Source organism: Pezoporus wallicus, unplaced genomic scaffold, assembly GCF_028554395.1.
Source record: "Pezoporus wallicus isolate ANWC-B61680 ecotype Strahan unplaced genomic scaffold, APGP_CSIRO_Pwel_v1 contig_8791, whole genome shotgun sequence".
NCBI lineage: Eukaryota > Metazoa > Chordata > Aves > Psittaciformes > Psittacidae > Pezoporus > Pezoporus wallicus.
The window spans coordinates 1133727-1156086 of NW_026635603.1; the positions used below are offsets into that span (position 1 = coordinate 1133727).

Consider the following 22360-nt stretch of genomic DNA (forward strand, 5'->3'; position numbering starts at 1 on the left):
CTTCTGTGGCCTCTCCTGAACTCATTTATAGTACTTGCTCCTGTAGCTTCTCTCATATGTCTGTTATTCTTTGTGTGAAGTAGCTCCTCTTTTATTTCAACCATTCCAGAAAATTCAGCCTTCCTGGGGGGGATGGAGAGGAGGGAGAGCACCTCTTATTTTACTGTGCTGTTTTACCATTCACCTTGTTTGTATTTTTCTTCTCAGAAAACCAAAAGGGATGTAAATAACTTTGATCAAGACTTTACACGAGAAGAACCAGTATTAACGCTAGTGGATGAGACAATTATAAAACAAATCAATCAAGAAGAATTTAAAGGGTTCTCTTATTTTGGAGAGGAGCTACTGCCATAGACAACGCTAGGCTGACAGATGAATGATGCTGCAAGAAGTGATTCTGAAGAGATCGTCAAATTACTGAGACTCAGTAGATCAAGAACTACTTCTCTTACCCTGAGCCCATATCCCCAATTAAAATATATATTTATTGTTTTCTTTTCCTTTAATCTTCTGACCTGAAAGCACTCTTAATTTCTGTCTCACAAAGCAATGCAAAATAATTTTGTATCAGAAATTGTAGATGTAACACACTGCCATATATTTGCAACTTTTCTTTTATTCCTAAGATCTCTCCAGAGGATAAAATTGCATCCTTTCCATGGAAAATGAAGCCATGCTATTAAAAGTGACTTAGCAGATCACGTTCTATAATCACATATGTATTTAAGCTAAAAAGGTGAGAACTGTTTCTTCTGCACTGGTGATTATGGTGAGATCTGTACTCAAAGGTGGAACAAATAAGTAATATGTTACCTTTTGGTAAGCAAAGAAGTCTGCCTTCGTGGAGGTGTAATCCTCAACTATGAGTTTATCGTGTCGAGGTACAAACTTAAAATAAAGCTGTCCAGAAAAAGAAGCACAATTATGGCTTTTGGTGAAATTCCTCATGCAATTTATGGAAAACTCTTAGGAATAAGAAGGGTCACAAAGATAACTGAAACTTTATTTAAAGCCAGAAACAGATATTATATGGATAGTTATTAAAGGGCTAAAGAATAAAAAGCCTATAGTGCTTTAACACAGCTATATATAGGCATTTTACAGTTTTTCAGGCAATTGGGTGTACTATCCATGTTACCAAATTGAATATCCATTGAAAAGAGCCATTGATGTGATGGCAAGCTTGCAAATGTTTACAGTTAATTTGAGATAAAAATTAATTATAAACATTATAAATTTGCCTTTTCCATTGTAGCTAAGCTGATACTTTCTTATTTATATTTATTTTCTCAGCAGTGTGTTACTTTTGCACACTTTTACAAAACCATAATACTACTGTGTTTGTTGTTTTTTATGTTTAAGATCTAAAGAGAAATCCGCTTTTAGAAGACACAAAATAAGGCTACACGTGCATTATGTGGAGGTGTGTTAAAAAACGGAAGATCAAACATTCACAAACTGACATTACTGAAAGTTGTACATTGAATTTTTTTTGTGTATGAATTGAAATGGTAACTCATGTGGACAATATTACTAATGTGAAGTTACCTCCTGTAGATACGCTAACAGTGTTATGTACTTATATTTCCAGGAGTACCCTGTGGTTTGGTTTGTTCCCTTTTTTTTTGTGTACATGTATCGCTGAGGTCATTTTATTATATATTTTACTGGACTGAGTGAGCGGTCATTGGAATCCATTTTAATTGTTGCACATGGATTTCCAGCTGCACAAAAACATATATACTTGTGATTGGCAAAGTGGCACTAAAGAAGCTTTTTTGCCTTTTGTACAGGTGAGATTTTGTATATAGTGTTTGCTGCAAGGCCTGTGGAATTCATTGAATATAGAGGTATCAACTGCTGCATGTTCAGGCATACTATTAAAATGTTAGTCTATGAAAGAATAATTATAATAATGTCCATGTGCAATACTCTTGTATGTGTATTGGTTCAAGTTACTGTCAGAGAGATGAGGTTTTTGTTATAAAAGATGTAGACATATATTAAGCTATACTAAATCTCTTGTATAGTTCTCTTCAACTCTATTATGACATGATAGAGCTCGGAAAGAGAAAGGAATGTTACAAATCTTGGTGGACGAAGTGTGAACCATTGGCTTTAAGAGATAATTTCGGTCTCAAGCAGATGACTTAGTTTGTGTCAGTTTTGCGTCTGGCTGCTCATAGCCTGTTACTGATGACAACGTTCAGTTCCATTTTGTTTTGTTTTTAAAACTCAGGTGTAATTATTATATATATTCTTATGATGATTTCAAAATATTAAATATTATGATATATCAATTAATGTGTTGTCTGGCCTACAGGTGTAATAATGGATCAAGCCTTTAGTTTAATTTAATTTATCTTCAGTAATCTTTTGTACTGGGAAAAGACTATAGCTTCTGGAGCTGCATACCAGCACAGAAACATCTTAATGATTGCATCATCTCAATGTTTAAATTTCTTTCTCTTTTAGAAATATATTGCAGAACTGCCCATCAATTTGTGTCTCGCCACTGGCTCTGTTCATTTCCCATCACGGTTAGCTTTTGACATCCAGGCAAGAACTGATCACAATGCTAAAGCATTCTTTTCCATAGGTGAGTAGACTGGCTAGGAAGACGAGTTATCAGATAGTGCACTACTGTTTGTAAAACAAGAGGCCTTTACATAAAACTCTGAGCATTTATTTTGAAGGAATAAAAGCGTCCCATAAAGCTTTTGTAAGCAAGCCGTGTAGTCTGCATTCCCATTTCTCACATAGAGATAAATACAAAACATTTGTATTTAAGAGGCCTCAGCACCTGCAGTGTTTGGTAGGATGCAAAGAGAAAAGTGAAGGAGATCAAAACTTTTGCATGGGCAGGTATTTCTTCAATATAAATAGTTAGATCCTCTGCATTGGGTTTACACCGGAAGGTTTGTCTGTTACCTTGTACATTTTTTTAAAGAGAATTCTTAAAAATGGACATTCTGTTACATTTCTGCCTGTTCTGTAAAATCTTTCCTGTTCCTTCTTTGTAAAATGAGTGCAAAATGCCAAAAAAAAGATTGTTAATAATAATAATAATTATAAAGAATCCATTGTTTCTTGTTTTTCCTCCCAAATAGACTTTACTTAAACATTGAAACACATTTTTCTCTGTAGGGTGAAAAGTAATTCTCTCCAAAAAAAGGCTTACAAATTACCTCTTTTTAAATTATGTGCAGAATAGTTCTGGCTAGATATAAAATGCATTCAGTTGGGGGGAGGGGGGGGGGTGTAGGGTGTTTTTTTTATTGTGAGGATTTATTTGTACAGAATTTTTTTCTTATGGATGTAATTTGAATCTCTTGCCATTCATTAGTGTTCTTTCATCGTAAACATTATTACTGTGCCAAATGTACTGTATTCAAAAGGATGTGAATGTGTATTGTTTCGGAACCTAATAAATACAATGATGTTAAATCTTATTTTTTTCCCCAAAGTTTTCCTGAGTATTTCGTAATGAGGAAGAAAGAAAGATGAAGGATGAATATTTTTCCTGTTACATGTTATACAAAATACCATGAGCTTGTCTTTTAGGAGTGGACATTTTGCAAAGGAAGGATTTGCTAACAGGAACCTCATCTGTGAATCACTCAATACTCCAAGAGAAACACAGGTAACAGTGTGTGAACTCTATTTATTGTGGTTAATCTAACATTTACCTCAAAAGCACCAAGCAGGTGAGTTTACAGATATTCCTGCTTACCATCTACATGATGGTCACTGAGTTCTGACTGATCCCAGCATTCTGCTTAGCTGCATTGTTAAAACTCACTTCAGTGGAGCTCTTTGTATACAAACACTTGAGACGCCTTTAGTCTTTAATTGCGTTGATTAGAGGGATTAATAGTGTGCATATGTTTAATTAGTTAGGATCATAGATCTTATTAAATGATTCATTTACCTTAATCTGTCAATGTGACATTGTCTGAAATATTTCAGTTTTTCATTGAGTTTCAATTTGCACCTCAAATACTTTCCATTTTCATGGTTTAAAATTCTTAGCTTCCGTTTCAGTAGATCAGCTGTCAGGATACTCTGGCACTAAATCCAGTTAACAATCATTCCACTTAGGTACTCTAACCAGCTTTAAAACAAAATGGAAAATAAAAAGAGTGTTTTCTCCTCAAATTGCAGTTTTTTGCATAAACCTCCATTCTTTTTCCTTCATGCTGAGTCTTATTGAAGTCACTGAAAGTGTTTGGTGCTTATGAGCATATTCCAAATCTTATGTTGACAGCATTAGCATAAGCTTTGACACACAGATTTTACCAGTTAAACAACTATGTAACATCCTGATTTTCTGGATATGTTATGCAACCTTAAAAGCATATGAAAACTTAACCCTCACCTTACAAACAATAAGCATCATTGGTCTCCAAATACATCAATCCATATCATGTTTTGTCATAATGCTGTAACTGATGTCTGTTCAAAAGAGTTTTATCCTTGCTGATGGACTGCAGAATTTGGAAAGACAGCAGTCTGTTGAAGAGGAATGAATCGCAGTCTGATTGACTGCCCATACTGTAAATGTGGTCCTGAAAGCTGAGAGGAGTCTCAGCATGTATCTGTCTGCTTCTGTGGACTTCCAAACAGCGACTGTCAGACCGCTTTACATTCGAAAATGGTTTTAGCCTCCTAATAGTCTAGTTGGTTACATGAGTAAATCAATCTGATAAGCACCTAAACAAACTGAACAAACTCAGAATAATTATCCAATAGTGAATTAAAGCACTGAATAGGTGGACATATCCTAACTTGAAGTAGCTATGTAAATTCAGCTTGGATCTTCATCTTTAATTAAAAATACATGGGGTGAATATGCCTTATCCCAGGCATGAGGAGAAAATGAGAATAAATTAGATCAGAGTGGACATCCTACAGGAATAATAAATTATTAATCTGAGTAATATAAATAACATATTCATATAATCAAAGGAGCCATACTGGCTGCTCAGACATTGCTCCCAAACATCATTCAGCGCAGCAACCAAACATTCCTCAGGTCAGGTGTCCTGCTCTTGGTAATGGTCAGTAGCTTAAGCAGTAACATGCACTATTTAGATATCAAGAAGTCAGCTTTTGTTGTAGCTATAGCAGTATAAAAGCATAAGAAATAGAAAATACTTGTGAAAAAATCTAAGAAGAAGAAAGCACAAGATGGTATTCTGCCTGCAGCAGTTTGACTCCATGATGTTCTGAAATAGATGGTCTTTGTTGTATTGAATATCTCTGAATAAACCTTCTTTTGATCAGTCAGGTTTTGAGCAATGTCAGCTTTTTGTGGGAAAGAGCTGCACAGCTCAACTAGTCATTATGTTAAAAAATATTTCCTTTTGTGTATTTAGACCCAAGCATAATTCCATTTTATATTGCTTGGGTCTTTCTTTGAAAGACGATAAACAAATATTTGCTGTTCACCTTTTTTATACCACTCAGAATTTTATAGGCCACTTCCTCAGCCAGTTCTTTTTCAGATTGAAAAGTCTTACCCTGTCAGTAAAAAAGCTTCATAAAGACACATCCCATATTTTTGGTCACTGTCAACGTTCTATGAATCTTTTCTAGTTGTACTGCATCCCTTTTGAAGATGGGGAGTAGAATTACATGTCATATTCAGTATGTGGATGTAACGTGGGTTATTACCATGAGTACTGTGTTTGGGGTTTTGTTATGGTTTTACATGTTTTTCTTAACCCAAGTTTGTTCTCAGTTATTTCACAGATTCCCAGAGCAGTGGCGGTTGTAAATCTAATATGCATGCTTTCTTTCAGATTCTCCAGTCATAAGGAAGATAGGTTCTGTCCAGGACGTAAAGAAAATACGTTAAACAGGAATTAAAGCGGTGCAAAAAGCTTCCTCAGTGCAGGCTTCCATTTTAGCAGTAAGCCTTTGATGATTACCTTCTCAGTATGGTTTTCCTACTGCTTTTGTAACTCTTATATATAGCTATGTTTAGACTATTTTTCCCTAGCTTGCTTATTAGAACATTGCATACAGCAAGTGTTATTCCAAAATCAAGATAAAGGACATGCTCTGTTCCACTGCTATCCATACAGGCTCTTACTGTATTCCTGAATACCCCTTTTTTTGACACATTAGCTACAATGAAGGGGAGAAAGATAAGGGTTTTCTTAGCACGCTGGGAAAATATATTTGTGTGCCAAAATAGTTCCCACTCCGTCTTTCCTTTTACCTCATCATTGCTGTGGAAGCAGGAGATAAGAGCAGCAGCCTGAGGTAGAGCACAAGCTGCCACGATAAATATTGTGAAATGATTATGCAAGACTGTCCAAAATTTGGAAAAGCATTAAAGAATTTGCACATTTGTACACAGATGTTTAAACCTTGGAAAAAAAATCAGTTAGGAAGAAAGTCAGTGACCTTAAGTCTATTGCTGATTTGAGCACTGGGTTGAGAACTGAATTAAGCATTGCGTTCATGTCTCATCACCATCCAATACTACATCTGATGTAGTGTTTTAGGTACTATAGGATGAAGGTAAGACTAAAGCTGCTAGTAACAGCCAGGCTGATGCCAATGTACATTCTCATTTCTCTAAACCTACTAAGACAAAATGTTACCCAAAGGTGCCGTGCATCCAGGACTGGTGCCACAAGGGGGAAAGTAAAGAACAGGAGTCCCGCTTTTGGCATACACAAGCTGTTAGCTTAGCTTGGTCACCTTATGTAAGTACCCTTGACAACCTTCTAGGAATAAGCCAGGTATTCCTCGAGTGGCAATCAAGACATGCCTGTTCAAATATGTCTGTCAGATGGTGACAGTTACAGAGAGGCAGAGACTGCAATATCCACATGAAGAAGTGTGTCTAAATGTCAGAAATGCACTCGTTAGTTCTGCTTTCGCATAGAAAGAGATCAGTACAGTTCACTAAGCAACCTCCTGATTTCATTGAGGTGAATGGCATGGAGCTCAAGACTTCAAAATTCTCCAATAGGAGAGGTACAATTATGGCTATTTTACAGATCAGCAAAGTGAAACTAGGTGCTGTGATTATGATTGGCTTCTTATTGCATTAGTATAAAGTCAGCAGAAGTGCTAGAAAAAGCACATGAAGCGAGAAGTGAAGCAAGGCAGTGCTCTCGCTGTACAAGTGTTTCTAAGCACAAGGTGTGTTTCAAACCATGCTTCACTAAAATACCTACTGGTGGTCTCCTGTGAAAGAGCTTCATGGCTGCTTGGAGTCCCCTTCTTTTCATGTTTTCATGCCTCTTTTCAGTTGCTAAGCCAAAAGACAGTCAAAATTTGTGTGCAATGAGATGCAGTGGATGCGTAAGGGGGACAGGGATTGGTTTTACAACGGATAAGCTTTTTATTATAGCATGGTTACACCCAGGCAAAGTTTGAGAACCTCTGTGTTCTAGAAAGGGTATTTACTCTGAGTCTTTGGTACATTAGAAAAGAACAGTTTCTGTTGATTTTTAGTTAATGAGCAGTAAGAAGTAGGCAAAGATACCAGGCACATGAAGCTACGTTTTTCTAAATAACGTTGTGGTTGATTAAGGTGAGCAGATTAAGTGTCAAAGAGATTATGCAAATCTCACTAAGGTAAATGTTTGTGTTAGGGTGGGGATCACGGTCCTGTTTGGAAGCAAACTTAAGACCTTTAAAGTTGTTGGAATAATGTGGAGACATTTTTTCTTTAATTAAATTATATGCTACCCCCTTACACGCTAGTGCATTGCAGCTGCACTTTTATTATCCCTGTGTAAAGGACAGGAGCTGAACTTCCTAGGTACTGAATTCTGCTGTTATAAGGCTTGGTCATGGTTTATGATGCTGCTCTACCAAGGTACAGGGTGCTATGAAATCCGTCCAACACCATCTCTTACCTGATGAACTCTGAGGCTCTGGGTAACCCCAAGATCAGTTCTTCCAGACTACAGGAACCTCACTGGAAAACTGGTGTTCTAGAACAGGGGATTTTTTTTCCACTTCCAATCCCAGATAGATTGCCAACTTTTTACTCAGCTGTCACCAGGAAACTCTATGTTTGAGTGCTATGAAATACAGTCTGATGTGTATTAAAAGCATTTAAAGCATCTCTGGTCATAGAAACAGCCTGCTAGAATCACCAGTGTGCTCAGTCTACCAAATATGTGCATTAAAGTGCTGATCCAAAGTCCATGGTATAGCAAGCCCCTCATATTGTTAATTGCAGAGTCATCTTGCACTATAGATAAAAGATTGTTACGACCCTACCTTCTGCTGCACATCACCAGTGCTGGCTTGATCAGACAGCAGCTGGATACATACTGACTTCAGTGGGAGAAGAAATGGAAAACCGTGCAGGACAATCATTATTCTGACAAGTTGAAAGGCTACAAAAGCAGCATTAAACCATCAGTCTTTAATATCACCAGAGAAATCTCCTTCCTCCAGAAGGAGTCAACTTACATACAACATCCTCCCAATATATCCCTGCTGAAAGCCTGTGTACTGTCAGCCCTTAGCCTTCTGAGTGGCCCATACCAAGTGGTGAACTGTCAAGATGCTCATCTCCACCACATTATCCTTTTTTCTCATCTGCTTGCTCAGGGATAAGAGTAACACACCACAGGAGCATTTTGCAGTGGATAATAATGCTGCCATCATGTATTTGGTTGACACAGAGAGAGAGGATCTCCAGCTGCAAGACTTCAAATATGAGAGCTTTAGGTTTTTTTTATTCTTGTTAATATTCCTTCCTGTGTTGGGAGAAGAGTCTGGGTGATGAATAGGAATGGAGGGTATTAATTTTCATTTACTGAGCTGTCTAGCAATAATTTGAACCACCCACACAGCTGAACAAGTTTGATTTCAGAGCCAGGGAGGTTATCAACACCAATAAAAATGCAGTTGTCATATAGCTTAAACACTATGCAGGAGCAAAAAACCTCCTGGTATATCGCTCATATGCAAATTGAAAGTATTTCTGTAACCTCTGACCCTGCTTGTAAACAGCAGATTCCAGGAATTCTGCTGGAAACCATGCATTACTAAGGCAAAATTGTACTTAGCAATAAACACGATTTCCTCAGTGAAAGAACCGGGAAGTGGAAGAATGCAAGACCTTGAGATGCACTGCTGATCGTGGGGAAACTGCTGAGGCCACCTCCTGCCTAACACCTGGGAAAACACCCACCCTTGAGTTGCTCCTGGTGGAAGCCTGTAAAGCAGCCATGGCTGGTGTATGAGCACCTCATTAACACACTATCAGGCATTCACAGATGATGGCTGTGCCTTGCCAAGGGTGAGCAGACAAGATTGAAGCTTGCTCTGGCATGAAACAGGATGTCGTTGGACATCATCGTTCAAAGTACCAAGTGGAAGGACAGGATGATTATTTGAATGGCAGCAGGAGGACTGCAGAGCACATAGGTGAGAATGGGAAGGACAGAAAACACAGTAGCAGTTCAAGATGAAAAATCCCCTTGGAACAGGAGAGCTTTCCAGTGATCAAAGAGAACAGTGAGAAGATTGCTGGCAGGTGATCAAGGGAGGAAACGTGAATCTTGGATAGAATCTAAGAGCAGGAGAAAACAAGAATTCAAAGTGGATGCCTGCTTCGAAGATGTTATGCCCAAGCTATGTTTAAAATAGCTCGTGTGGGTACTGTCACCTCAGCAGTGCAGCTTTGTGTTCAAATATTATGTGGCACCTGAGGGAGAAGAGTTTACAATCAGCTGAGAACTCAACATTGCTAGGAGTAAAGATCAATCTGGTTTAAAGCTAAATCAGGCTGTATGTACACCATTTGACATATACTGGAGGCAAATTGAAACAAAAACCCAAAGGTCGTCGTCTGTGGAAAATACACCACATGGTCTCCTCCATTGGGATTACCACTCTGCCACCATCTCCTTCCCAAAAGTATCTCATAAGGTTCTCGCATTCAGCTCTTTCAAGGACATGATTTTTAAATCCAATAGCACAGTGGTTTTGAAATACTGCAGGAAATCCAAGCTTTACAGCCTATGTGTTAGTAACATAGGACAGATAGCGAGCTAGGGCTTTCCCCAAAACAGCAGAGATGGATTGTTCTAATACAAAACAGAATTGACTTCTGTTACTGGTGTTGCATGTATCCTCACACAAGGAAAATACATGTGTTTCTTCATGATGGAAACATCAACAAAAGGTAGGGACATCATCATGTAAAGAGTTACAATGCCAGTCCATGGTGATTAGCCCACTGGCATCATGATGCTGCACCAAATGGACACACTGGGTCATTTCAGTGTTTTCCTTCCTGTTTGTTTAGCAAAGCAAGAAAAACTTTTCATACATCAAAGGCAATAAAGCAAAATAATGCAATAAAAAAAAATATGAGATCTATTTAGTAACTCATTAACCTCAATGTAGAAAACAGGAAGTTATACTAAAGCAAGTATTTTCTGTATTCAGGGAATATTTTAATTTACCAGGAATTTTTCAGAATAGAAAACTTGCATAATGTTACTGGCAGACCAAGCTGACATTTTAGTGGGTTTCTTTTTATTCAGCCCAGAAGATCTTTGTAGTTGTAGTGTGCTGCGATAGTTAAGCCAGCCTATCAGCCCATGATGACTCAAAGGGGTGATCCCACCCATCTCTCAGCCCTGTGATCCCAACTTTTTGGGCACTGTGAGCCAGGATTCAAGTGTGCTAGGTGCTGTACTCCATTCTTCCTCTCTGCTTATCAGTTCCTTGAAACACATTTATGGGAAATGGTGTAGGTCAGCACCCACTCTCTTATTTACAATGTGTAGAGCCTGTTTAGTACATGGCACTGCACAGAGAGCAGTTCCCCTTCCTGACCTGTTCACACTGCTTGCTTTGTGCTGGCTCTGGTAATTTCTTGACCTCTGTTGAGACAATCCAGTTTACTAATCTGATAGGAAACAACCTTATTATTTTCATGAGTCAGTTCCCTGCCATGTTAAAAAGCTAAATTAGCTCATAAAAGGACATGCTGGACAGATGAAGGCAAGCTGTGTGGTTGCTGAACTGGCAAGGTGGGAGAAGGAGGAAAGACTGTCCTTGGTGGGGGTGAACAGTTCATCTCAGGTCACCTACCCACTTCTTAAATGAACAGGCTCTGGGAACACCCTTGCAAAGGTGAGAAATAACTAATGGACAATGAATCAGTGGGTTTATTGCCCTGTCTTGCAATTGGTGCTGGTCTAGTGCTGGCATGATGAATTAGAGGATGCAGTCACTGGAAGAGTAGTGGTTCAAAGGTAGTGATTCAAATGAGATATAAAATTAAGTTCTTAAAAGGTGGATTTTTTTAAAAAGCACTATTGAGGAGGTCTGCAGTTTACAGCAGAAATTCCATAGGGAATTAAGATAAAAACCAAATGTTTAAATGACCCACCCAACAAAAGCAACAGAAGAATTGCCAGTGCTTTCGGTCAAGAATGTCTTGTCCTCCAGCAAGCAGCCTACATCACCTCCAGGACTGAACGGCAACCACTCTTCCCACTCAGACATGAACAACATCACCCAACTAGGAATGGCCTATAGGCACGCTCCCTGTAGCCATCATGCTTGGACCAGCATCGAGAGTTATGCTAGGCAAAGAGTGATCACAGGCAAACATTCCTGGTGCACTTATCAGTCTCCTGAAGAGATCCTATGGACTTGCAGACATGGTACAGGTCAGCGCCTCCTTTCTTATCGTTGGGTGTGGAAAGTAATAAATTATGGGGCTGACAGAACTATAGCATTTTAGGGGGTTTGCAGTTGGTTTTGGTGTTTTTTACAAACAGACATTCTTGGATTTACTTTCCAAGATGTGGACCCCAGAGATGCCGGGCAGATATCACAGATGAGCAATTCGTACCTCTGCAGCAATATTCAAAGAACTGAGCATGCTCAGTATTTCTCCAACAGAGCTGATGAACTAGCAGTTGATTTGCTGAAACTTCCCTTTGTTCCTGTGATTTCCATGCCCTGCAAAAATACGAAGCTATTTGCAGCCCAGTCTCCTCGGCAATGTGGAAATTCAGGTTACCTGTTAGAAGCACTCTCTTGGACTGTTTTCTGTGTGCCTTGCTTTGGGTTTAGTCCATTTCTGGCTATTTTCCTACTGATGTCAATTTCTTTTTCCTTCCACCTAATTTTGTCTATTCCCTCATCTTCCTTTCTATTTTTTTTCTCCTCCAGTTCATGTCAACAGCTGGAGATTGAGCTGTTGGGTGAGATTTCTTGCTATGCTGGGCAGTTTTACCCGTTGACCCAGTGCCTGCTGTGACTTTGGCTAAGATAATACAATTCATTCAGTGTCATTCACAGCAGGAGCAGAGAAGAAATTGTTTCATTACAGGAGCGCAGAACAATGATGATACTACCGACTATATATAAACACAGAGGAGTAGTTACCCACCAGCCAACATTTAATGGAGGTGGAAAGCTGGGTGAATTTCATTTGGCATCTGCCAAGCCACATCCTGAAAGAACAGGCACCCGGTGATGTGCTTTGAAAGTTCCTAAACTGGTGATCCAACTGTTGAGTTCGTATCCCCCAGACTGTAAATCACAGCTCTCTGAGCCTGCAAAATGATACCAGCTGACTGCAGGCTCGGAGTGAGGGAAGAGAGTTGCATCAGACTCTGGGGAACAGTGCAGTAATTCATGTCTTTGATTTGGCAAAATTGTTTAATAGGTAAGAGCACCGACTGAAAGAAAATGCTGGCATTCTGCCTTGTTTTGCTACCTCACACCTCTTTCCTTCCCCACAACCCCTTTTCCTCCTCACTGCTAAAAGTATGTTAAAGGAAACATATTTACCAGAATTACAATCCTGCATGTGAGCCAGCCAGTTTTCATGGCACTGCAGTTAATAGCATGTGCTCTTGGAACGCACCACTTTGGATATCAAAGAGAGACTTATCAGAAGGCTAATGGTTGTTCTGAGCAGCAGCATTTGCCCTTCAGTTTGCTTTGAAAGCTCGTTCCCGTCTATAATAAAAGTAGCTATACACTTTTGTGCAACTGCTACCCAGTGCTCACAATGAGTGATTATAAGTGAAAGGAACTACTGATTCACTTAGTCATCTTCTGTCACAGATGCCCAATGACCAAACACTGATCGACTCTTTGAAATCTTTTTCAAAGTAGATCTATGCAAACTTGGGGGGGGAAATTACTCCAAATACTTGTGGGTTTGTCAGTAGCTGCTGTGACTACTGATCAGTCCTCTGCTGTTCTGTGAAGATAGAAATGTGTTTTGAGAGTCACAGGGAAAGAGATGAATTGGCCTTGCAAACTTACCCCTATATTAAGAAATCCATGTTGCTACTGCAACTACCAATGAAAAAGCACATTGTGGGGATTTTGTTCTCTGCTGGTGCTATACATAGTGTAAGTAAAGACCAGATTAAGTCTCCTGCCCAGGCAATTCCTCAAACTTATGACTTAAGACCAGAAAGTCTCAAATACAATTGCTCCAGGTCCTAATACACGTGTGCTGTAAATACTCCAGCACCCTGAGAGAAGCAATTGAGCTTGCTAGAGGTGGCACCATTTTATCCCCTTTTGCCACAGCTTCTGGAATAAGGTCAGCATTCTGCTACCTCTCCTTTCCTCTTGACACTGTGAGACGAGGAAAATCCTAACCTAGTTCTTACACCAGCTTGGGAGAGGATGAGAAGAGCCCTGGCACTCGGTCTCCTATTGTTGTTAGCTGACTGGTGGCTGTTTTCCTGATGGGTCATGCGAGCTCTTCTCTCTGCCAGTTTGTGCTGCTGGTGTGAGCCCAGCAGCTGCTTCCTCTGACCTCTATGTGGTTTGAGTATCTTGTTTTCCAGCCTGCCCTGCCTTGCCCTTCCTTGGAGCGCATGAACCATTCTCTCCTGCTGGGAGGCAAAGGGAGCCTGGGCAGGGTGGGAGGGAGTACGCAGGTGCAGTCACCAGCAGAGCTGGGCAGGGCCACGATGCAGTGTGTTGGTGGTATTCCTGCACTGGGAAGGAGTGGTGTGCTTGCTAGAGACTGGTTGGTTGAGTGAGGCCCTTAACTATGCTGTTTGGACTGCAGTACGTGGAGGCATCTAGCCAGGATTTAATCATGTGTCTTCTCCCTTCTCCATGGAAGGAGAAGGTCATGCTGGTCATGTTTCTTTTTATTTTTTCCCCTTCCTGTGCTTTTCCGTGGCCAATTGAAACTTGAAAGCTATAAAAAGAAGGAATTTTTTTACAAGAATCTAGAAGTGCACGATTTTTCCTCGTATTGTGAATTTTAATATTGCTGATATCCATCAAATTTACTTGTTGCTTGACATGTCAGCATGAATATATACAACTCTCTTTCCTGAGGATAGCTGAAGTGACAGATGATTTCATTGTTGGGTGTACAATAGGCATAAATACAATGGAAAAGAAGGGCTGACATCTGCTATGGTGATATGTTTTCAAAAACATGTATTGTCATCTCTTTCTTTTGTGTGTTATGCAATGATAATTAGGAGTGGCAAAGTGAGCATCAGTTTGGCTGCTTTGGGGTGATTCAGAGTTTCTACTCAACAGTCTGTATTAGCGCATTCCAGTGTCTGACAGTGAAGTAAGTTTGTTCAGATATTCCATCTTTCTGTTTCTGAAGTAGTGTGCTAACTGTGCAAAGACAGCAAAGGAGCTGCTGTGGATGTGAATCAAAACCTAGCAGTCCTTACTTGGGTCAGCTCCAGATGCCTCCATTCTGTCCATGAAATGCCCACAGTGTTATCCGCCCTGCAAGTATCTCAAGTGTTTCACACCCACACCATACCATGGCAATGAAAACTATAATACTGTAATAACCATTGATGATTAACTTGCAACTGAAGAATCTTTACATCTCTGCTGAATTTGACTCATTTACCCCGCATGAAAAACTGCTGCAAGTCCAGCTAGTGTTGATGACTAATAAAGTACCACAGCCCTCTTGAAGTAGTACCCTGTATTCTCTGCTTATAGCCATATTTCCAGGTAGCTCACCATATGGAGGATCTACATTTTTAGGTAACATGGTAGTTCTTGCCCTAAAGCCTACATTAGTAATGTAGAAAGAAGAGTGAGCAGATAGAAAAGCAGAGGAAGGCATAAAGGGGGCTGTAACTGCAAGTACAGATTCAAAACCAATAGCTGTAGTCACAGCTGTCAGCACACTACAGCGCTCAATGTGCATTACCCAGAGCTGAGAGACATTGAAGATGGTGCTTATAAAACAAGAGTTGATTCTTCGTGTAAGAGGTAGTCTGGGAAGATGTTAAAGCATTGGCAAGGGAGTCAGATGCTGGCAGAGCAAAGAGGGCTGATCTTTTAATGGGAGAAAGATCACTGCAGGAGCAGGGAGCCAAGTTGTGAGGAGCTTACAGAGGAAAAACAGAGAAGAGGTTGCTTTTCCTTTTCCCTCAGTGTTCCATTTTCTCAGTGAATGCCCTGCATACTTCATCACCTGAATGTATTTTTCTCTCCAGCCTATCTCCTCACCACCCCCAACACCCTGCATGCTAAGGGAAAGTTGTGTTCCTTGCTTTACATGCAGTGACTTAGTAATTACTCATTAACCTTTATATGTATAAAGCTATTTTCCCTGCCTGGGGATTGCTGCAGTACTTGTAGCATTTTTTACTACAGGTAACCGTTCTCCATGTGGAAGTAAACCACCTCTTGCTGCACTTGGGCTCGGGAGGTTTCTGCTTCCAAATATGTCCGAAGAGGTGCATTGGGAGGGGATGAAACCTTGCTCCTGCCTCAGGTGCAGGCTGTTAAGCAGCAGGGTGGAGTTGGCAGAGCCATGATGGGACCCAGCTGTGCCAAAGTCCGCACCAGCACCTGTGGCTAATGAGAGTTCTGGTGGCCATGATAGGCCCTGAGCAAAGCCAGTGGCCAGGTCTTCAGTGTGGGGAGAGGTCTGGTCTGAGGATGTGCTCTTGTCCCCCTTCTGAGCTGTGTCTGCCAGGTGGTTTGCAGAAGAAATACAGGTAGGGCAGCAAGCAGTGTGGTTGATGTTGGTGGTGGTGTCGTTGTTCGTGTCAGGGATGCATTTGAAGTGGGGGGAAGCATCATTTGTATGTGTGTATGAATGCTTTGTGAAGAGTCTGGTGAAACCAGTTGTTGGTTGAGCAAAATGACTTAAATTTGGAGCTTGCCAAGAGAACTCCCTCTTCCCCTGTAAAAACTCTGATGTGAGAGGTGTGTATTTTCTTGTTATTACTCATAACCTGCATAAGCATTCAGGATTTCCAATGCTTTTCTAGCATAACAAATGCAAGGATTCAGGGTTGCTTGTAACTGGGCTATTTCTTGTGGTAGGAGATAAAAACTTCAGTCTGGTTTCTGTTGTGTTAGATCTTGTTGTACTCCATGCTTGTTTCCGGGGGGGGGATAAATAAGGGGAAGGGGGACAGACAAAGATTCCAGTTGTTACTGCTAAATACAAGGTCTCTTATGTTTTGTGAACTCTGTGGTAGGATAAAATATGGTAAAAATAAGGTGTGTTACTTTATTGTTGTCTTATTAAATTAACTTACTGATATTCAGTGTAAAAATCTTATATGGTATTAAAATGTGTGCGAAGGCTTTACTAAAGCATAAACTAGATATAGCCTTTGGTCTGGCATCTTAGTTGTAGAAGAAACTAGCATTCCATTATACTTCCTTATATGTTGTATGTAGGGTTATTTTTAACTATTACTTTCATCAGACAAGTACACTTAAGAGGAGTAAGTGGAGACAAAATTGCATCTTGAGATACAGACACTGTAGTAAAATCTGAAGATCTGTTCCTTGATCTCCATTTCTGATTTGCTGTATGACTGGGTTAAATTCTGGTCCATGTTCTGGATCAGGGGCTGAGCCCTGTAGTCAGTCTGTTGTGTACAATTTCAGTAGTAAATGGACAAAAGCTACGAGATGGAATCCTCTGATGTTAGAATCAAGCCTAGTCTTGTCCCTTTCTCACCATGGGAAGGATGAGAGAGCAAAGGAAGAAGCTGTAGGTGACTTTTTGGTGTGCTTTAGCCATTTCACAGTGGCAGAGGTCTGTGTTTCATCTTACTTGTGTGCAAAAAAAACCACTTATTAGTAACATTTCACTGTCTCTTTAAAGCATTGAATTAATGAATTAAGGTTCAAGCTAGCTTCACCTGTGTTGGATTTATCCTTAGTTTGACTGCAAATACTTCCCTTTTGTAAGAGAATGAGAAATGTGGGATTGTGCCTGTGTAATATGTGTAGCACCTGGGGTAGATCTGCCTTGAAGCACCTGGAGTGAAAAAATGACCAGAAGTTGGGCTTGATGTTGATAAAGGAGGGCACCTGTGATGAGGCTCTACCCTGAATAATGGGGACTTCACTTCTTGTCTGACGGCCTATGGAAAGGATAAGGAAATCGGTAGGATTGCCCATGATAGTTCATGGGATAGGACAGATTGGAATTAAGACACATAAATGAAGCAGTTCTTACAATGAACCCGGCTTGGGTTGTTTGTTGTCTGCTGGTGCAGTTGCTGTTAATGTGGTGGAAGTGTCCAGAGCTGCCAACAGCTGGAGAATAGACAGAGCTATTGCATTGACTTCTAAGCATCTTTGCATATTTTCCTTTTTACTGCTCGAGCTTCTTCCAGAAGCGATTTCCCTTGTATTGGCACTTGAAAAGATGTGAATGTTTCTGTGTGGGAAACCACATGTCATAGTGACCCAGGAAGCTTGTACTGTGTTTTCTGTCACTGGGCAGTGACAGGCCATCTGAGCTGCTTTCAAACCAGGCTGAGGTTACACTAGGAAGCTGTGCAGGACAGTGGTGGGAGGACTCCTATAACTAGCATTGCTGGCTCATTCCAGCTGCAAAAGCATCTGTGAAATTGGAGCCTGTGAGAGAGGATTTACACTCATGTAGCTCAGTCTCTGCGAGCTTACAGATGCCTTCTCTCTTACAGTTGCGCTGTCTCCCCCAAGTTTAACTCCCTACAAAAATGCAACAAGAAAGAATAGAAAAGGCTAAAAGGCACCATTACGTAGATTCCTTTTTCTTTATGCCTGTGTATACATTCACCTTCTTACAGTTCTTTATCTGTCATTTCTCTGTGTATTTGCTTGTGCACGTGAAGCAGAATTAACTAAAGAAAGGAAGAAAATAGCAGTGTTTATTAAATGTCAAGAAACATCTCTGCTGCATGTCTTTGTCATTGTGTGGTTTTAGAGATTGAACTTTTTGAAGGGTGTTACAATAACCTCATTCCTTGAGGGACTTTTTTTTTTCTCTTGTTTTTTTCCTTTAATGATCTCCTCAGATTCTTTATCAACATAAGATTTAAAGCACTCCAGTTCTCCTGACTCCTAAGGTCAGGCTTCTCAAATTTCTTAGGAGAGAAAAATCTGCAGTCAGTCTTATTTCAAATGCAAACTAAATGCTAGACTACATTTTGAATGTTGCCTATATTTGCTGGACTTCATGGTTTTTGCTTGCATGAGTAAAAAGGCTTGTGAGTTGTCTTAGTTATTTGGACAATCCACTGAAGTCTTTCAGTCCATAGATTGAGAAATGCCTCCTTGATTCATCTTTTAGTCAACCCTTTGCTTTCTATTCTCTCTGTTTTCTTTCTTCTTCAGGCAGCTCAGTTTGTCTCTTCCTTTTTTCATTGCTTTCTGCAAATCAAAAGTAGGAAAACCAAGTTAAACCTGCAAACTGCTGTCTTGGTGATTCTTGCACCATTTGGTGACGGGCCACTCTTTTTAATCTTGGTTTTAAGTCACATGGTTGTATCTGTGACTAAGAGCAAGGGTGGATTTGTTTGTTGTGTGAAACACTTCTAAAAGCAAGGGAGCTCCTACTTAATGACTAGAGCTATAAGGAGAACGTTCTTTAATTACATAGTTGAGCCTTTGGTTTGTCACTTGCAGTCTTCATTTTGGTATATACATGTGATTCTGAACTGAGGCCTCTTCATCCCTCTCTCCCTACCTTTGTCCATTGCTTGACTAACAAAATAGGATTAGGAGGTAAAGTGGAGAGCAAATTTGGAGGTAGAGAGTTCTTCATATGTTGGTCTTCATTGCCCCTTCTGCTCTGCAGAACAGAAGGACTAGAGCCATGCTGGTAGGGGTGGGAATTTGGTGTGGCAGCAGTGCTCTGAGGGGTGGCAGGGAGGTGCCCTGGTCATTATTTTGGACTGTCTTTGCAGCTTCTGTATGGGAAGCAAGAGGGCTTGTGATGTGTATAACTGACAGCTTAATAACCCAGAACTTGCCAGCTATGTCTTCTCTTTGTCCTCCTGTTTAGCTTTGGACATCGATATTCAGGGCTGGGTGGCAGCAAGATAGAGGGCAAGGTGCAAGCAGTGGGAGGAGACTGGACATACCTTTCCCAGAAATAGCTTGCTAATGCTTCCATTTGCTTTCTATTCCCCTTTTACTGGTGCACAGTTGAGCTGTGGTGGTTGGACCAAACTATGAATATGCCGATGTTAAAGCTAAACCTTTGATAGGCTGTTTTCAACCTGAGTCAGTTTTCACTTGGCTGAATGCAGAGCTGCACAGGCAAATGTAGCAGCATAATGTGAACAAGAGCCACTGAAAAACAAATGAAAAAGACTGAGGAAAAGGGGTACGGTGCTGTTAAAGTTGGTATTGCTGCTGAGGGATGTGCCTGCCAAATCACAACACAGGAGTGTGACTGCAGCAGCAGAGCGGTTTTTGTGCTAGAGTTTTAACAAATGTCTCTTGACTAGGCCGGACAGGCATCTGTCCTCCCCTCATTAAGATGCACAGTCAGGAACATGATTTTGGTTATCTTCAACTAGATAAAAGCAAAAGTGGTTTTTGCAATCACGGAATGTCAGTGCCCTCTTGGAAATGTAGCCCTACTGGGTAAGAGAGTGATTTCCTTTAATAACTCCTACTTTTAGGACAAGTCAAGGTAAGAGGAAGAGGAGGAAACCTAAAATGATTCACATGCTGTGTACCCTGTAACAGTTGTACTTGGCCACTATACACTCTAAAGTCCACCTTTAGGAATTTTAATGTGCAATCCAAATACCTGTGCCAGGTATTTTGAAGGCCAAAACTGAGCATGGAGGGGCTTCAGCTCAGAATGGCCAAACACTTGCTAAATATGGTCTCCTTAATGACTCGGTTGCTAAGAAATGCTGTGTTGGGTTGCATCCATAATGATATCGATAGCGAGGTGAGATCAACTGAAGCTAAAGCTACAAAGAAATTTTGTCATCCCTCAGGGTTTCTTAAGATGAAATCCCTCTTTTATGATGTGGTCTATGATGGAAGAAGCGTAAGCCCTTCTGATCCATTTTGCAGCAGTCTGGATGTAGGAATGCTTTCAGATAAAGTGGTGAGAACCAGTTTCTTCATATCCCCAGGTTGCAGGGTCCAAACTGGCACCTCCTGCCACTGAAGAGGAAGCCCTGGGTGTCTCCTGCAGGTCTTGCCTGTTGAAATACAGCCATTGTAGACATAAGCAGGAACAGGACTCTAGTTTGAATGGGAAGCTGCAGGATCCATCCTCTTACTCAGTGTCCCTGCATTTCCTTTGTTTATTTTTATTAGAGTCATGAGCAAGATGTAGAAGTCCCACATAGCATTTAGGACTCTTGTTGAGTGCCCACTATAGATCAGGCTGTATTTTGACCCCGACATTCTTGAATGTATGATGCTGCAATTTCTAAAGAAGGGTTAAGCCCTGTGATTGTGCTCTCTTTGGAAGAAGCCTTAACTACTTGGGCTGTAATACAGAAGGTAGATATACTTAGTACCCTAACTTTTGTCTCCAAGAGCAAATAGATGCAGTTTTGTAGTACCTTGCCGGTGTGTGTTAAGTACATTCAGGACATGCCTGCCTGTTTGGATACATGAGACCTAGTTATCACTTCCTAGTCTCTGGATTACACTGTGATTTCAGATGGGGCTAGCCACAATTAGGTTGGAGTAGGCATCTGGGTGGAAGCAAAAGCACAACAAAGGAAGTTTGGGCCAGACAAGGTGATGCCTGGCCTCCTCTGGTCTGAGAACAGTGTATCTTGGATGCTTGGGAAAGCATGGAGGAAATGTGCATTCAAAATCTTCTTTTCTTTTACACTTGATTATCACTAAGAAACCCAGAACATCTGTTCCAGGTAAAGTATACTTCACTTTTAGACAACCAAATCCATTTTCCTATGGAGCCCTGATGTGTTGCACAGGGTATGTGAACCATACAGAACTTGGTCTGTACTTTGCTAAGCTTATAGCACATATGAACATGCTCCCCAAAATGAGGAAGGCCCTTTTCCTTTGATGGTAGAAATATAAATACCCTGAGGGATTTACAAGTGGGGAGTAATTTGTCTCCCAATCACAGGTAGTTGCCCAGCTTCCACCAGAGCCAATCTGAAGTGCCTCCCAGAAACTGTTCTACTAAGAAATATTTGGAAAGGGAGAGGATTTTTGAGAGCTCTGGGATCGTAAGTAGAAGAAGACATAGGTTCATGTTTAAGTTCTATGTCATACAGAAGAGGAGGGGTTAAACCCAAGTCCTCTGCATCCAAACAGAGCACTTCCTTTAACCCTGATTAATTTGGAGACTGCATGTCTCAGTTTTTCATGGAAAGGCAATCTGTTTAGACATCTGACTCCAAAGGGGAAGCTTTCCATTCCATTCTTTATAGAATCCTTATTTGTATGAATTAAGGAAGCATGCACCTAGAATATGGCTCTTAGCTACAGCTCTTGGATGTGTGTAGGAATAACAGGCTAGGTGAGAATACCCAAATTCACCTCCTGTTGCAGCTGCAGTTTTAACTTTCCGTAGCCCTTTTGGGGTTGCCTGCGTCACCGAGTGATGTTGCCTGTAGGTGATGGAGTCATCTTAATCATGAAGGGGATGGATAAGGGCAGCTTAACAGTGCAGGGCTTTGATTTCCTAGGCTTGATAAACTTCCTTTGAAAGAACTGTGGGTCCAGAAAGTCTGTCTTTGTCTGTTACCATTTACCTGCAGTTATTTCTAGGTGGATTCATTGTTCAAAAGACTGTGCTGTTCAGATTTGGTGAGTGCTGATTACCTGCCTTTACCCAAAATGAGAGAACAAGTGGAAAACAGGCTCTTGTCCAGTCCCAGACAAAGGTTTCAAATAGGGGAAGAAGTCAGGCTGCTTACAGGTGAAAGAAGCAGGCTATTCCCACTAGTGAGATAGCCAATGTGAAACCTTTGCTCTTATTCCTGAGGCTTTTGACACACAACTTTCTCCTACCTGTCCCTTCCTCCTCCATACGAAGTGGAACTGTGAGGCTGTCCTCAGCTGCCTGCCTTGCTCCACCACCCCTTTCTGGCAAAAACTGTCACTTCCCACACACACCCCAAGGAAGGCAATTTTTAAG

General features: G+C 40.7%; 1 protein-coding gene across 3 annotated transcripts in view; it reads left to right on the plus strand.

The window, feature by feature from the left end:
- PRKCE (protein kinase C epsilon) overlaps positions 1–3452 on the plus strand; it is a 287273-nt gene extending 283821 nt beyond the window's left edge. For 2 of the 3 annotated variants that reach the window (XM_057396972.1, XM_057396973.1), the window contains exon 15: positions 208–3452. In XM_057396972.1, the coding sequence (XP_057252955.1) occupies positions 208–354 (147 nt within the window). In that variant the 3' untranslated portion in view covers positions 355–3452. The remainder of the gene's footprint in view (positions 1–207) is intronic. The other variant, XM_057396974.1, reaches the window with a different exon arrangement.
- The last annotated feature ends 18908 nt before the right edge of the window (positions 3453–22360 follow it).